Source organism: Pagrus pagrus (genome assembly GCF_965226575.1).
Source record: "Pagrus pagrus genome assembly, chromosome: 15".
Classification (NCBI taxonomy): Eukaryota; Metazoa; Chordata; class Actinopteri; order Spariformes; family Sparidae; genus Pagrus; species Pagrus pagrus.
In genome coordinates, this window is record NC_140199.1 from 27,631,450 (window position 1) to 27,645,911 (window position 14,462).

The 14,462-nt window shown below is 41.1% G+C and overlaps 2 protein-coding genes across 2 annotated transcripts; one reads left to right on the forward strand and one right to left on the reverse strand.

Annotated features, from left to right (window-relative positions):
• Positions 1-1,214: 1,214 nt before the first annotated feature.
• Positions 1,215-8,643, reverse strand: cyp17a1 (cytochrome P450, family 17, subfamily A, polypeptide 1). The gene is made up of 8 exons (XM_084375989.1): positions 8,265-8,643; positions 8,026-8,164; positions 6,310-6,545; positions 5,794-5,880; positions 4,266-4,484; positions 3,672-3,841; positions 3,389-3,492; positions 1,215-1,682 (listed from the first exon to the last, which is right to left on the reverse strand). The coding sequence occupies exons 1-8, from the start codon at positions 8,577-8,579 to the stop codon at positions 1,405-1,407; spliced, it is 1,548 nt and encodes a 515-aa protein (XP_084232115.1). The 5' UTR covers positions 8,580-8,643; the 3' UTR covers positions 1,215-1,404.
• Positions 8,644-11,058: 2,415 nt separating this feature from the next.
• Positions 11,059-14,188, forward strand: borcs7 (BLOC-1 related complex subunit 7). The gene is made up of 5 exons (XM_084375993.1): positions 11,059-11,223; positions 12,716-12,778; positions 13,526-13,569; positions 13,663-13,683; positions 13,803-14,188. The coding sequence occupies exons 1-5, from the start codon at positions 11,092-11,094 to the stop codon at positions 13,852-13,854; spliced, it is 312 nt and encodes a 103-aa protein (XP_084232119.1). The 5' UTR covers positions 11,059-11,091; the 3' UTR covers positions 13,855-14,188.
• Positions 14,189-14,462: the final 274 nt, after the last annotated feature.

Below are 14,462 nucleotides of genomic sequence, written 5' to 3' on the forward strand. Positions count from 1 at the left end.
AGAAAGGTTTTTAAAAGGAAGGAGGTGATATCTCTGGTTCTGCTGTATTAATTTTGATCATATTGTTTTAAATGGTAAATGGACTATATAGCACTTTATCCAGTCTACTGACCACTCTAAGTGCTTTACAACATTTGTCACATTCACACACTGATGACAGAGGTGACCTTCCGATTACTGGACGACCCTCTCTACCTCCTGAGCAACTGTACAGCTGCTGTCCATAATAACTCCAACAGTGTTATAGCAGTGCAATGCCAGACCAGCAGATTGCATGAGTATCACATGACTCTTGTTGTACTGATTGAATTAATGCTGTGGAAATGGACATTATAATGACTGTGCCACATGAGATATTATACACTGGTGGCATGCAACTAAGAACATTTTCTTAAATACTGTGAAATACAATATTGAGGTACTTACTTGAGTATTTCTACTATACACAGTATCCAAGCTAACATGTTTCATTAAGTGTAGAACACATTGAAGATTACCAGAAAACCCATGAAATACCAGCGTCTCTCCAGATCCATTGTGATAGCCAGTTGTGGAAAGTAACTGAGTACCTTTACTCAATAAAGTTTGAGATGCTCCTGCATCACTTGATTATTTACTGTATATATTCTATTAATTAATTCATTTTACTAGACTGCATGTATCTGACAGAAGATACTATTACTTTTAAGATTTAGAATTTGCATTAAAAAACTATTATAAGCTTATAAAACACAATACATTGTTTATAATAAAAAGAAGCAGTTAAACTGGCTAGTGATCTTACAAAAGACTAGTGTCTACTACTGTTGTTGAGTTTTTCGTAGATCCACTAAAGAGACATGTCTCCTCCAAAAAAACATCAAAGAGGTCAAATTATTCAATATTTCACAGGAAAGGAAAAGATAAAAAATGGATGTAAATGTGGCAGAACTTTGTTTTCTACTTTACATTAATCATCTCACAAACCCTCCGATGTATGTTGAGACCTGAGGCAATATTTTCAATGTTTGATTTTGATGTAATCCAAAGGTTATCCAAAATAATTCAGATAAGATTACATTTGTAGAAACATTGTGGATTATATTACTATTAGAAAAACTGCCTTTCAAATTGTGTTCAGTAATTGACTGCATTTCAAAGTAACGTGGCTATTGGTATGCAGTCCATTGTCAAGTATTTCATGACAGCAGACAGAACTTGTCAGATACCGTATATTAGACCCAAACCTTTATTTATAAATGATGTTCAGAACTGTTGGTTAAGATTTCATTATACTGTCAAGAAATAATAATAAATGCATACAAAGAGATGTTTTGATATGTCCAGTTAACTGCTTGATGATCTGCCTGTATGATGGAAGGAAAGGTCACAGCTGAGAGCCAGTGCTGTCGAGCATTGCCGCCCTCACAAGCCCTGGCACTTCCTCTCCCAGCCTGGTCTGGGCATGGCGTTCACTTTGTACTTGACTGGCTGGAGGACCACACCAAACTTGCCCTCCAGACTGGGCAGAGAGTCCCCTGGTGGGACAGAGAGTGTGAAGCACTGGAGGATGCAGGACAGAAGGAGGAAGAGCTCCATCTTGGCCAAGGCCTCACCCAGACACACCCTGACCCCAGCACCAAACGGCAGGTAACTGGATGATGGGATGATCAGACCTGTGCCTTCACTGTTCAAGAACCGACCTGCAGAGGAGGAGCACAGGAATAGGAATCAACATACACAAGCATAACTACAAGCCTCCAATGAAACCAACATCAGTGCAGATATCAATGCACCCTCAGGGCTAAGGAGAGTCCCCTGTGCAAAGAAAGCATCAGTAGAAAATAATTTGTCCCTGATTCAGTAAAATATCTCAATCGGTAAGGCCAGACACTTTTTAAGCGAGCCTTCTACCTCAGCGCAAAGCATATCTTTATTTTTCTGCTTCAGTCCTAAACATCAACCACATGAAGTTCTTTTTAATGTAGCTCCTGTTGTTTTTCTATGCTGATGTGTTTAATGTGTCCTGGTTTGAATGTGATATGTTGTGTTTTTTAAGGTACCCTTTTTGTAAACAGAAGGTAGAGAATAAAGTATTTTCTATTTCTATTTCCATTCATTCATAACAGCACAGTAACCAGAGATGGCTTATATCTTTGTGTCACCATTCATCCTATTCCTATTCTACAATGAGTTCCATTAAAAAATCGTCCTTTTTCCAAGCTGGCATGAGAAAAAGTTGTATTTGCTCCATAAATGACACCTAAAGGTCCAGTGTGTAGATTTAGTGGCATCTAGTGGTGAGGTTGCAGATTGCAGTGGACTGAAAAACCCTTGTCGCACCCTCCATCTTGTTGACCGTTATAAAAGAAGGGGACCTGCTCCCTCTGTAGATATAAAAGGCTAATTCTAAGGTAACAAATATACAATGATTCTTACTTTGAAGTGATCATAAACTAATGAAAACATAATTATGAATATTATACTGTATTTGATTTCCACCCAGAAATCCCCCTAAATCCCTCTATGAGGGCTGATTGATAAGCTCATGGCCTAAGGTAGAAGGACGGCTCGTGCTCCATGCACTTTCAGCTCTTTGAGTGATTATGCAGAAAATATGAAATGTATGTCTTTTGTGGTGTTTCTGATTCAGGTAATTGAAAATTACAAGTCAGCACTGCCATCCACCCTATTCACCTGACCTGACACCCTCAGACTACTAACCACAAGATGAAGGAGCTCAGTTTTCACCATTTTGACAATGATGATGACATTGCTTCATTAGATGTCAGAGAACTATTTACTATGTAAAGATATAATGGAGTAAAGACGTCCTGAGCAGAGTGACTTCACACTCCCTGTCTGTGTGTTACAGATAAACTTGCCATGCCTTGCCTACTATTATTGAGCTTTTCTGTTATTTGTTTTGGATAGCTGGTCTGGCAGCGTGTGCATGTTAGTGCATGTGAGCCCCCTCCCTTCGGAACCACTGGACCACCCCGTTTATAGACACAGCAAGCAGGATTGCTTGTGTTCTTGTGCCTCTTGCTCTCAACTCTGCAAGTTACTGAAGCAAATAATAGCCATGGTTTACATCCTCCTGCTTGCCTAATGTATTTACATCATCATTTGACATGGTCCACAAAGGGGCAACTTTATTCCATTATCTCCTGTGTTGATGGGATGCTCCCTCTGTGCCTGGCAGAGGTATGGAGGGTGGGGTGTGTGGGGGCGAAGGGAGAGGGGAGGTGTGGCAGACAATGCCAGGGTTTTTTTTCGGTCTACCATGCTGGTGCTGAACTGTGACAACTACTGGTGCTCAATTTGGCATTTGGGACCTTTAACGGTTACACTTCAGTGCATCATTTTCCAGGCTAAATGGCACATTGGACGGAAAGGTTCTTCTCACCAGGGTCAAAGAGCTCAGGGTTTTTCCATTCCTTCTCATCATGGTGCAGAGACCAAAGGTTGATGATGACTCGAGTTCCTTTCCTCACTGTGAAATCTCCAATGCTACAGAGAAGTATAGAGACAAAAAAGGGAGGTTATAGGAACAGTGTTCTCTCATAATGATTATTATTTAATTGATATTTAATTCTTCTCTGTGCATGAAACAAATATTCCAAACATGGTGGACTAGCTGGATGGTAGGGAATGGTTCTGACTGCGTGTCATGGCAGTGTTGAGTGTACCTGGTGTCACTGAGGGCCACATGGGGGATTAGCAGAGGGGCCACAGGGCGGATCCTTAACACCTCCCTGATGGTGGCCTCCAGGTAGGGCAGTCTACCTCTGTCACTGAGCTGGGGGGACCGGTCCTCCCCCACCTTACTGTCCAACTCCTCCTGGATACGCCTCTGCATCTGAACACACACAAACACAAGCAGACATATTTATAATGAGCAATACAGAGAATATACTTTAATTTAATTTGCATGTGTTTTTGTCTTTTCCATCAGAATTTTTATTTTTATGTTTTAATGATTTCAGTTACTGGGGCTTGAAAATCCAAATGTGACAATAATAAGAGAAGCAGCCACAACTGCTGAGACATCTGTCAATCAACAATACAGCTCTCTCAGTCTTACTATTTTATCAATGGAATAATTACTTTAGACATGCATGAGGAGAATTGACATTAACTACAGAGAGTGGCCCCTGATTCTGGTGCCCCCATGGACAAAAGCGGTATGAAGATCTGTAATAAAGAACTTGATTTGTTTAGTGGGTCCTTGTAGTTAGGTTAAAAATTCAGTGGAATCAGAGTAGCCTCTAGTCATCCCTTACCTGTGGGTTGTGGATGAGGTAGATGATGGCCCATTTGAGCACAGTGGTGGTTGTTTCCACACCAGCTCCAAAGATATCTCCCACAGTCATTAGGACGTGGTCGTCACTGAGGCCCACGGACTCTGCACTGATCTCTGCTGTGTTGTTGTTCTCAGCGCTGCGCTTGGCACTCAGCAGAGCATCCAGCAGGTCTCTCTGCACATGGTCACTGTAGTCTGCCTGGGGGGAGTGGTGTGTTAGTGTGGTGGTGTGATCGTGATGCACAATACTGTCTTTGTGTACAATACTGTATTTATTTATTTATTTTTTTGTTTAATGTATCGTTATGGAGTAAATGTTGATTGCGTGGCTATAAAATAATGTCACCATCTCCATTTTGACTGGTTCCCTAGAAACCTGACTTTCCAGGTACTATTTTGTCTGCCACCAGACATGAAATCTCCTAGGAAAAGTATTGCTGACTGGCAATCCAGTTATACTGGTGGTCAAGCGAGCTAGAGAGTGAATGAAGAGAGGGAGCGGCGAACAAAGCAGTGAATCAGAGATGTAAAATGTCATTTTCTGATTGTTTCACGGACGTTGCATTCTAAAGCACAAATAAACACACCCACACCCGCTCTTTATGTCAGACTACGTGCAGAGAAGAGAGACAAGACAGTGAAATAACCTGGTCGCTACGTTTTTCATATCCTGAAATGTTCATAATCTGCATGCTGTTATTGGCTGCACGCCACTGGCCAAAGGTTGACACACTGAAACTTCCCAAACATGGTCATAAGTGATGATTGAGAGGAATCACTTTTGTGTGAGTCTATAGTTTGTTGTTGTTGTTGTTGTTGCTGGTTTTTTTAGGAGAATCCTGCATATTAGGGTTATGCCTTTAAGTTTGGAACCAGTTGATGACACACAGTAGCAGTGACATAGCTGGGTTGATGTCATAAGCTGCTGTTCATTTTCAGAGAAATTACCTTGAAAGCTGCTAAAATCTTATTTACAAACTGGCAAAGACCCATTTAAACACCAGTTAGTATTGCTTTCTTATTGGGAACCTTATCCAACTTATTTGTTGAATTGAATGCCTGTCTGATATTTACACAACACCAAAAGGCATGTTTGTCTTTTTTTGCATGTTCAAATAACCTTTGGCCTAACTCAGGTAAAACAAGCTTCCAAAAACGGTCCAAATTTGTAAGAAGTCCTGATTTGTCAAATACTGACACTTTGGGGTGGAGGCTGACCCAACCTACACTCCTGAAGCGTAACTATTTGACGAGTTGTGAATGTCTCACGAGTTGTGAGACTCAAAAATCTAATTTCTCACAAATTGGTCCTTTAAATTGAATGAATTGAAAATGTGCCAGTTTCCTTATACTGTAATTGGTGACCAATTCCCTTCCCAAGAGATTAAAGTTACAGCTTTGTGGGCACATGTGGCCCCTACCAGCTATAGTATATCACCCTTAAATTTGAGCCATCTTTACCTCGATAGTGACAGCACAGAGCATAAAGAGCCAGAAGCCAACTGTACCTTGTGTTTATCATATTCCTTCTGTAGAAGTTTGTCTCTGATCGAAACACACTCTTTTAGAAGACACAGGTCTGCATTGGGAAAAATCTGTGACAAAGAGACAGATGTCACTGCTTTTTATAAACACTGTGACAATAGTTACTGTAATATATTTTGCAAACATTTTAATATTATTATAACTATATGTTGTAATTCTCAATCTCCTCTTATCCATCCTCCTAGGATATGTGGGTTAAGGATGGTCAGATTAAGTTTAAATATCACCCTTGTTTCAGCATTGAAGTTTTTTTTTCTTTTTTCAAAGAAATATCTAAATCCAATTAAGTCAGTATATCTGCTGCAAAGACACTAGATGCTGCATTTTACTCAGCACACAAGTTGCATAACACAAGATGCTTTTGTAATACATATCTAAAAAGTTTTTTTTTAGCCTTTAAATAGCTAGTAACTGTTTTGACTAGTACACTCTCCTGTGTGTTCCTCCTCTTCTACGTTCAGAGTGTTCATGTGGTCTACCTGTAACCAGGGGAAGATGTCCACCAGGCTGTCCTTTGCCACAGTGTCTACAATGCCCTGGCTGTAGTGCAGCATGGCCTCAAACTCTGGGTCTCCTCTGCAGTAGGAGGAGTTAAAGCAGAGTGAGCAGATGACGTTGGTAATGGCCCGAGTCAGCTCAGGAGAAAGATCCAGGGCCAGTCCAGCAGCTGCTGCCTCAGACAGGACGGAGCACAGAGACTGAGCCTCTGCACAGACTGAGCATGACACAGGCGAGACACCATCTTACTGACATGTTAACATTGCTCACTTTTTAAAAATGATACTGAAATGTATTTTTTCTTTACATTATGTTTGTATCTAAGCCTGATATATCTTATTGTCTTTGTCATACTATATGCATCTACTAAAAACACATCAGTGAGCCTCCCTGTTGCACTGGGTGATGTGTTCTTTCATTACCATGAAAACACACACTAGTTTATTTTGACTCAACCCCACACACAAAGTCCTGCTGCCCCAAATACAGTGCGCACTAGAGTACCAGATGTGTATTGCTCCGCCACTGAAAATAGACAAAACTACAGTTTCTAGCTGTTTTACTTAATTACTAAGCCTTTAAAAAAATTTAAAAAATAAATAACAACTATATATATGGGAGGTGTTTTTAAAAAGTTTACATCTGTATAACCAATGACGTGGGGACAGGGTAAGGGAAGTCAGAACCTGACCGGAAACATCACAAACTCGCATGGTTCATGCACAGCCCAGGACAGGAAGCCTCTAAAGCAGGACTTTTTTCTTTTTGGTAGCAAGTGGGGGTGTAACGATACACCAAATTTCGTGATATTGCAGTAAAAGAAAATGCTGCGATACCGTTGTCGGACTGTGATGATATCTACCAATATATCATGTGGTTATTTTGCTCATGAAAATTTCATGGATCTACCAAGGGTCCTGTCTGCTTCACCGAGTGCCCAAAGACACTGCAGCTGCGACAGCCAGGCGGTGTGTTTACCAGGGGGGAAACTACAGCTCACACTCGGCTGCATTAGCTCTGCCGCTGGCTGTTTGTTTATACAAACAAACCGCGAGAAAAACACAACGGCATTAACACCGACAACCACTGGACATACACCTCGGAAATAGTAACGTGTCAGTGACGATGACATCGATTTTTTGAGGCCCTGGTCATCCGCTGGACAACAAGAGGGCGGGAGATCAGTCGGACCTGCGCCCAAGTGCCTGTTCTCGGTGGCCTCCCTGTCATACTGTGCCTTGGTAGTCCCGCAGTACAACTAGAGTGAAGAAGGGATTGTTACTGGCTGCTGTATTGTTTCGCAATTGTACATAGTCCAGTGGCTACTTTTAACACATATGTAGGTCATTGCTGGCTACTTTTATTTTACTGAAGAAGGAAAGCAGAAGGACCTCAAGTGAAAAGTAAAAACAAATTGTATATGAACAAAACATGCTGTACACATCACATTTATTATGTTGCTCAAGTAGTTCTATTCTTTCTTTCTTTTTAATATCATGATGCAGAAATGTAAGAAGCATATACCTCAGAACCGGGACTAGTAAACCAAAACTATCTGCATGGGTACTACCACTAAAGAGCAAGCTAACTCTAGTGAGAGGTGTCAGGGCTGCAACCCAAAAAGTGAACACAATTCATAACCCTCATGTTGAGTCAGAGGAATGATATAGAAGGAGTGTAGAGTGAACTATACTCACTGATCTTCTCGATGGAGACAGAGCCCTCCCCAAACATGCACAGTGCTCCATGGACTATTTTTCGGTGGAATCTCCAGGTAGGACTGTAGTCTCCAAATGCAATGTCTTTCCCATCTCTAGTGAGAACATCCGTGGTTACCTTCATCACATACAGCACAGGGATGGAAAAGAAGAAAACATAACTGACAACTGCTGCTAAGAAGATGTAGTAGCTGACAATGAAGAAGAGGTGTACCCACTGTTCTGGGCCTTCCTGCAAATATCTTTCCCTTCTTCAGCAGGACTTCTTTGGCGTGTGTGTGCTGGTTGACGATGATGACACAGTGGGAACCCATCATCAGAGAGTATGTCTGTCCATATTTCTTCTGCAGTTCTTTGAAAAGCACATGAGGAGGGTGGGGGCTCCGCAGACTCAGCAAACTGCCGATCACGGGTAGTGATGGGAGACGTGGAGGCTCCTGAGGGCCATGTGCAGACATCCTGAGCTTCAACTGCAAAGCTAACAAAGCCAGGACAATGGTCAAAAACACACACACACACAGAAACAAAGCCATATCTGTAGAGGAGGGCCCTGACAGAGGGGTCTGGTTCAGCAGAGGCCAAGCATCACAGAGGGGAGCTAAGCAGGAAGGCTGTGGGCTGCTGCAGATCCAAGCTTTTATGCACCTCCTTCAATGTCAAGTCCTTCACTGTGAATATTTAAGGTTGGGCCAATTCAAACAAGATAAGACCACACTCGATTCAGCATATCCTTGCAGAAAACCATGATGAAATATATCCACTCAACATAGACACTGGTAAAGTTAAGTTAGCAATAGTGGGAAGTGCATTACTGTATTGAAATAGAGTTTTGAGATATTTGTTCTAGTTGAGTATTATATTTTCTGCTCCAAACTCCCACAGCTGTTGTCAGTGCTTACTCAGCAGACGCATATTTTAAAGGCAAATAGAAAAGGTACAAAAAAAAATAGAAACATGGCGCTGCAACATGGCGCACTCTGTGGAAGAGAACCCACTCCCTCCGGAGATCTAAAAGGCTCATTCGAAGGTTACAACACTACAAACAACTCTTAGTTTCGGGGTGCCACTGTAGTCCAGAGTAGAGTGGTAGAGTGTGCGCCCCATGTACAGAGGCCGTGCCTTCACTATACAGAGGCCGTGCAGAGAATGCAACTGTTGTGTTGCACACAGAGTTTATAGCCATTGCTAATGTTCAACTCTCGTCCCTCTGGTTAAAACATACAGCTTTCAATGGTCAGTATCATAAAATACAAATACTACAACACACATACCACACTTACACACGTCACATTTCATCAATACACATATACCCTACATCAAAGTACAATAAGCTAAATATTGGTTTGGTTTTAACCAGCACTTAACCTTTGATGTAAAATATTTTATATCTGAAATTAGTTTGATTTCAGTTGGTAATGTGTTCCAGGATTAACAGCCTTTTATGGAGAAAGCTGATTGTCCAAATTTAGATGTATGATGTGGTATTTCACAGTTGCCGTTCACCTAGTTACTCTGTTACTGTCCTGTTTTTGGATACACCCAGAAAGAGGCTCTGGGGCTAGACTATTAATACATTTAAAAAAAAAAAAAATTATTTGAGAAAACAGAACAGAGTAAAGCTCTCTAAGCCAAATAGATTGTATCTTTATAATATCTGACAATGATGCCAGTGGACAGGCTTTTTGTCTATTATTGTGCCTGATTAAATAAAGATGATATGTCTCATTGTGGACGGTGTTGCTTGATCCTATACTGTCATGCAATCTGAATTTTTTTTTAAAAAATATTGGGTGCGTGAATAACTGGGTTGCCTGAGTAGGTATGTAGTGTCTGATTAATTTGAAACAATTAAGGTTGGTCTTTGCTGTCTATCAAATTTAAGATTTCCTAAATTTCCTAAAAACTATTGAAAGTATTGACCTCTGTATTTCTTCATTTTGTGGCTGGATTTTAAAATCTTCAGGTGAGCTCTGTTTTCTAATGGAGAAACACACACTTTTTTCAAATTCAGTACAGTATGATTGCGTTGCTGCCACTGATGGACCAGGTATGCAGTTAGGATCTCTGCTGCCTTGCTTGGTGACATAGCTGATGCACATATGACCGCCTCATCAGCATAAAGTTGTTGGCAGGTCATTATCCTTGCAAACAATGTGCGGGACTTAAGCGGGTGGTGTTTAAACCCAAAGTGAGCTGGACTAAATGTATTATTTAAGCCTGAAATGAATGTGCATTGATCAGAAGTTGCTATATTTCTTATTTTTAAGAAAACTTTTTACAGAATGGCCTCTGAATTGAGCTTAAGATCAATGTTTCTGATCACAAGAGTGAGAGAACTACAGTATTTACACAGGCAGTTTTTTTTATAAACTTGACTAGATAAACTTCAGTCACATCCCCTGTGAGGATTTTCATTTATCACAAGTATGGAATGGCCATTTACTTGAATGACACACAAACTTGTAAAAAAGTACATTATCTGTACTGAATACCTGTTTCAGCCAAGTACTTGCTCAACTCTAGAGATTATAAAGCAATGAAAACTTAACTATGAGAATTTTTTCCCATTTCATCCCATAAATCCTACACAGAGGTCCTTTAAACTACCCACCTGTATATAAAGAGGAGTTGCAATTTGCTCTATTCCAAACAGATACTTACAATACAACACAGTGTGATATAATAGTTTTGAAAGCTAATTAATTACACTTTACTTACAACAACTGAAAACAATTTTAGGACTTTTACTTGTGGCAGAGTAATTGTACTACTACTTTACTTTCTTTTAAAGTATCTGATTGTCTTTCACCACTGATGGTGAGTTCTTACTGTTAACTTCTTTTGTTCTATTGTTTTCATATAATCCATTTTAGCACAAAGTAGCGCGCATAACTGGAAAGTCATGCGCGTCATGAAAGTCAATTCATTTGTTTTCTGAAGGACTGTGAATTATGTAGTGAGACAACTTCGCATTATCAGTCTAGTGGACGCGTTGTTGTCTGTTTTGGCCCTGCCCAGCCACCGTCGCTAGCCAACACACAGAAAATGGCGTCAGCTGAGTCCCAACCGCGCTTCGGCCAGTCTGTCAAAGGTTTATTATCCGATAAAGTGGGCTCCTGTAGCGGGGATGTGATTGCACTGACCCGCCAGGTGCTGAAGGGATCCCGCAGTCAGGAGGTAAAACGACACGAGTGGTTTAATCAAGAGATCATAGCTGTTACCAACAGCTCCATCAAAATATGCTAGCCAGCTAACACAGAGAACAAACGGAAACACTGTCCGACCCCTAGTTTTGTTTTCAGAATAAACGCATTCCGAGTGCAATGAAACTAAAAATTAACGTTTGCATAACATTTGTAATGACTAAGGACCAACTCGAATTCAATGCTAAAGATGAAGTAGAAATCTAATGACATTAATATCATTGGAATATCATCAGTCATTGGACAGGAAAAGTAATTTTCCAGCAAGCCTCTCAGTTGTAAGAAGAATGTGCTGTTTTTCTTTGTCCCATGTGATATTAAACGCATTCTATCTGAGTTGAGAGCTTTTGGCAGATACAGTAACTTACAGCCTTAAAGGTGCTGTAAGAGTTGGCCACTGTTGAATTTATACTCCAAACAAGTAGGGGGCAGCACATCACCAGTGTACCTGATAACTGTATCTGCCAGTCGCCAGTGAGCTCAGTTAACATGCAGCTAGCTGTTGTACGAGGGGACTCTGGCAGGACTGGGAGCACCCGGGGAGTGTTGTCTCCTTTTTCCACCAGCACTTTTGGTCGATGTGCTTTACCATCACCAGTCACACTGTGCCTAGCCGCGCCAGCGATGGACCTGCTCTCGACTAGGACCAAGCTGGCCCACCCCGCCTCCAAGCGGGTCGTGGTGACAAATTATAACTGCGGCCAGCCCACAACAAGCACCCGTCTCCCCCTAAAATCGATACTCAACCCATGTCTGTGCAGGAAACCTGAGAGAAGACGTTTTTACAAGTCTGTGTTCAGCTCTCAGTACTTTTGTAGCTTCTAACTGAATCTCTTTACTTTCTCTCGTCCTGTTTGCTCTTTCAAACTTCTGCTGCGTTTTACTGTTTTGTCATGTTCGCTCTCAGCTGTGTCAGGAGTCATGTTTAGTTGCTGCTGATGAAAACACGACATTTCCTGTAATGCTGCTTCATAATAAAAGCTTCTAAATGACAAATTAATGGGGGTTTTATTATGAAGAAGTTATAGTAAATGAAACGTGTTTGTAACTGAATTAGCGGAGCCGCTGTGTTAGTGGTGATTCTTCGACAGTACTGCGGGGATCGGGACAAGCGCAACATTGTTGTAAGACACACCTTCAAGCAGGTGGTCCAGTTTTGATGGTAATGCAGATCCCGGCCGCAGCGACTCAAACCGTAGAGCCAGGCCGGCAGATGTGATGGACAAACGGCATTGGTGTTGTTTACTATTGGACTATCACCTCTTAAGGTTGCAGCTGGTTAGCATGTTAACTTCAATAAATACCTCTGCAACTAGTACATACATATGTCTTTGACATGACGACAAAATGGCTATTTCTTCACATTCTGTTGATAATATGAGTTCATTTTTGAATGTTTTAAACCAAAATTCTTCCATTTCTCACCTTTAATCGCCATGTTGTTACTACTGTTTCATGTGTTCCAGCTTCTTGGTCAAGCAGCAAGAAATATGGTTATTCAGGAGGATGCCATCTTGCACTCTGAAGATGTGAGTAATATCAAAATATACAGTCAGTGAATACACAGCCAATTACATGCCACAGGAGGACTAAAAAGTGGAAACACTATTCAGTGTTGAGGAGGACAATGGCACCACAAACTACAGCCTTAAAGGATAACTACCGTTTTTTACAACCTGGACCTTATTTCTAGCAAAATATATGATCATTTACTCACCCAGATAACTTTGGTGTCATTTGGCGTCGTTCGGACGAAATTAGATCCAGTGGAGCGCTGACCTGGAAGATGTCGTCTCTGAGCTGCGCGCGCACCCGCGACAGCCGGCTTGTTTACCTGTAGCTGCTACTGCTAGTTTGACCCCGGATGTTGATAGCGGACGAGCCCGGACTCAGAGGGGAATAGCACTAGTGTATCATGACAAAATATTGGTGAAATTAACTAGTTTCGTGGCAGATAATGCGTTTTATAGAGGCTGCGCTTCGGTGCCCCGTCACTCGCATTATATGGATATATCGGCGCTCCACTGGATCTAATTTCGTCCGAACAACTTCAAATGACACCAAAGTTATCTGGGTGAGTAAATGACCATATATTTTGCTAGAAATAAGGTCCAGGTTGTAAAAAACGGTAGTTATCCTTTAAAAACAAGAGTTACATTCCCTCATACAGGGCTGTGTAATATGTGATTGTGACCACTAAACGATGTAATAGGAGGTTAATTGTTTGCTCTCGTTTGTGTGGTCCAAGAGATTTAACATTATCGTCTGTCTTCCAGAGTCTGAGGAAAATGTCTATTATCACCACACATTTACAGTACCAGTGAGTATCAATCATGTTTATGAGTACAAATGCGTGAAACTTGTTCAAACTGGAAATAAATATTGAAACACTCTCTGTCTGTGTGACGCTTAGGCAGGAGGCCATCCAGAAAAAGTAAGTCTAAACTCTTTATCCTGTTTATACTTTAGTCGGAAACAGCTGACATCACTGTTCCACAGCAAGCCATAACACAGAGTGATGGTGTGCACTGACTCCTCATTTCCATCCTCAAGTGTGGAGCACTCTAAAAACCTGCAGGACCAGCTGAGACACCTGCTCAAGTGAGGGAAGAGCAGGGGATGTCAAACCACCAACCTCAGGAGGCTCCTGTGTTAACGAACACTGTCTCAACAGGATGTTAAGTGACTGTAGTGTTTTACTTTGGGCCAAATGAATAATCTGCCATATTTCCACTTCATCACACAATGCTGGCCGCAAAAGTTTGGACCGTCATCAATTCGTGTTTTGGAAGTGATGTTCTGCTCTGTTTCAAACACCGTGCCTGTGTTGAATAATTGCACTGCAAAGCAAGGAGCATGGGAAGTTTTTGCTTGAGTTATGTAAAATGTTTTGATCAACTGTATTGCATTAATTTATTAAATACCTTGTTTCATCTTGACTCCTCATAATGTCCCTCTGTGAGTCAAATCAAACAGCACACAACTGTGTGAGTGGAAAAATGGCATAAAATGTGTGAGAATGAAATCTAAATCTAGTGCTGGGCAATATGGCCTTAAAATAATATTTTTTTAGGGCCATATTGAGACCTATATTTTGAAATCTTTTCAGAAGCGCCTCATAAATGCTAGAACTGGGCAATAAATCAAATATCAGGATATTTTTTACAGCATAGCAATATGGCAGCAATATTGGTTACTATTAGTACTTTGACA

Bases quoted from the DNA above. Each gene is read 5' to 3' on its own strand.
- cyp17a1 (XM_084375989.1), bottom strand. From the start codon at position 8,579: ATGGCTTTGTTTCTGTGTGTGTGTGTGTTTTTGACCATTGTCCTGGCT. The intron at 6,546-8,025 runs GTGAGTATAGTT...TGTCATGCTCAG, and splicing joins TGTCTCCATCGAGAAGATCA to TCTGTGCAGAGGCTCAGTCT. The intron at 1,683-3,388 runs GTGAGAAGAACC...CCTCCTCTGCAG, and splicing joins CCCTGAGCTCTTTGACCCTG to GTCGGTTCTTGAACAGTGAA.
- borcs7 (XM_084375993.1), top strand. From the start codon at position 11,092: ATGGCGTCAGCTGAGTCCCAACCGCGCTTCGGCCAGTCTGTCAAAGGT. The intron at 12,779-13,525 runs GTGAGTAATATC...TCTGTCTTCCAG, and splicing joins CCATCTTGCACTCTGAAGAT to AGTCTGAGGAAAATGTCTAT. The intron at 13,570-13,662 runs GTGAGTATCAAT...TGTGACGCTTAG, and splicing joins ACCACACATTTACAGTACCA to GCAGGAGGCCATCCAGAAAA.